This window comes from Pteropus vampyrus, unplaced genomic scaffold (genome assembly GCF_000151845.1).
Source record: "Pteropus vampyrus isolate Shadow unplaced genomic scaffold, Pvam_2.0 Scaffold640, whole genome shotgun sequence".
NCBI lineage: Eukaryota > Metazoa > Chordata > Mammalia > Chiroptera > Pteropodidae > Pteropus > Pteropus vampyrus.
In genome coordinates, this window is record NW_011889421.1 from 3,154 (window position 1) to 3,907 (window position 754).

The following is a 754-nucleotide window of genomic DNA, read 5'->3' on the forward strand; positions in this document are numbered from 1 at the left end:
CAATTTTGAGGAGGATTCATTGAGTAAATTCTTGTTATATATCTAGCTTAGTGACAAGTTATCATAATAACAACTTCATAATAACATTAATAGTTATTACTATTAATGTTATTTTTAATGATCCACATGAGTTTATAATTTCAGAATGTCATAATCATAGTTAGCCCATATAATACTGTTGTGCAAGTTAGAAAAAGGCATTTTTTCTCAGGACACTTTCTTATTTATCTTTCAAAACAATTATCATAATATAATGATTTTGTCAGGACAAAATTTTCTATTGATTGCAAGAAAATTGTTGAAATAAATACGTTTAATCCACAATGTCTACAATGTTAATGTCTCCTCGTAGGGTTGGAGTACAACCTGCACGATGGTATGTGGTGGTCTTTTGTGATGTTATATTGATACTGCACAGTGTACTATAATCAGTCTTTTTACCAACAAGAAAAAAAAATAAATAAAATTATTTATCTAAATTTAAATTTTTGCTGTGATTCAAATGGGCTTCAGCATATGAATATGCCCTTACCAACATTTCTGGGTATCTTTAGATGCCAAACATTGAAGTTCCTTTATGGTTCATACTTACTGAGCTCACAAATGGGAGGAGGAGGATTCCAGGTATTGTCAGCTTCACAATGGATTATGTTGCTGCCTTTGAGGATAAAACCTTTATTGCAGTCAAATACAATGGAGTCTTTGAAATTATAGATGGGTCCAAATCCAGAGACTAACTTTCCATATTTAACAT

The 754-nt window shown here is 30.8% G+C and overlaps 1 protein-coding gene across 1 annotated transcript in view; it reads right to left on the bottom strand.

The window, feature by feature from the left end:
• Positions 1–592: 592 nt before the first annotated feature.
• The window catches only part of C4BPA (complement component 4 binding protein alpha), a gene marked incomplete at its 3' end in the record, with an annotated part of 21,560 nt that continues 21,398 nt past the window's right edge, over positions 593–754 (bottom strand). The window contains exon 9 of the mRNA XM_023525889.1: positions 593–673. Within this exon, the coding sequence (XP_023381657.1) occupies positions 593–673 (81 nt within the window). The remainder of the gene's footprint in view (positions 674–754) is intronic.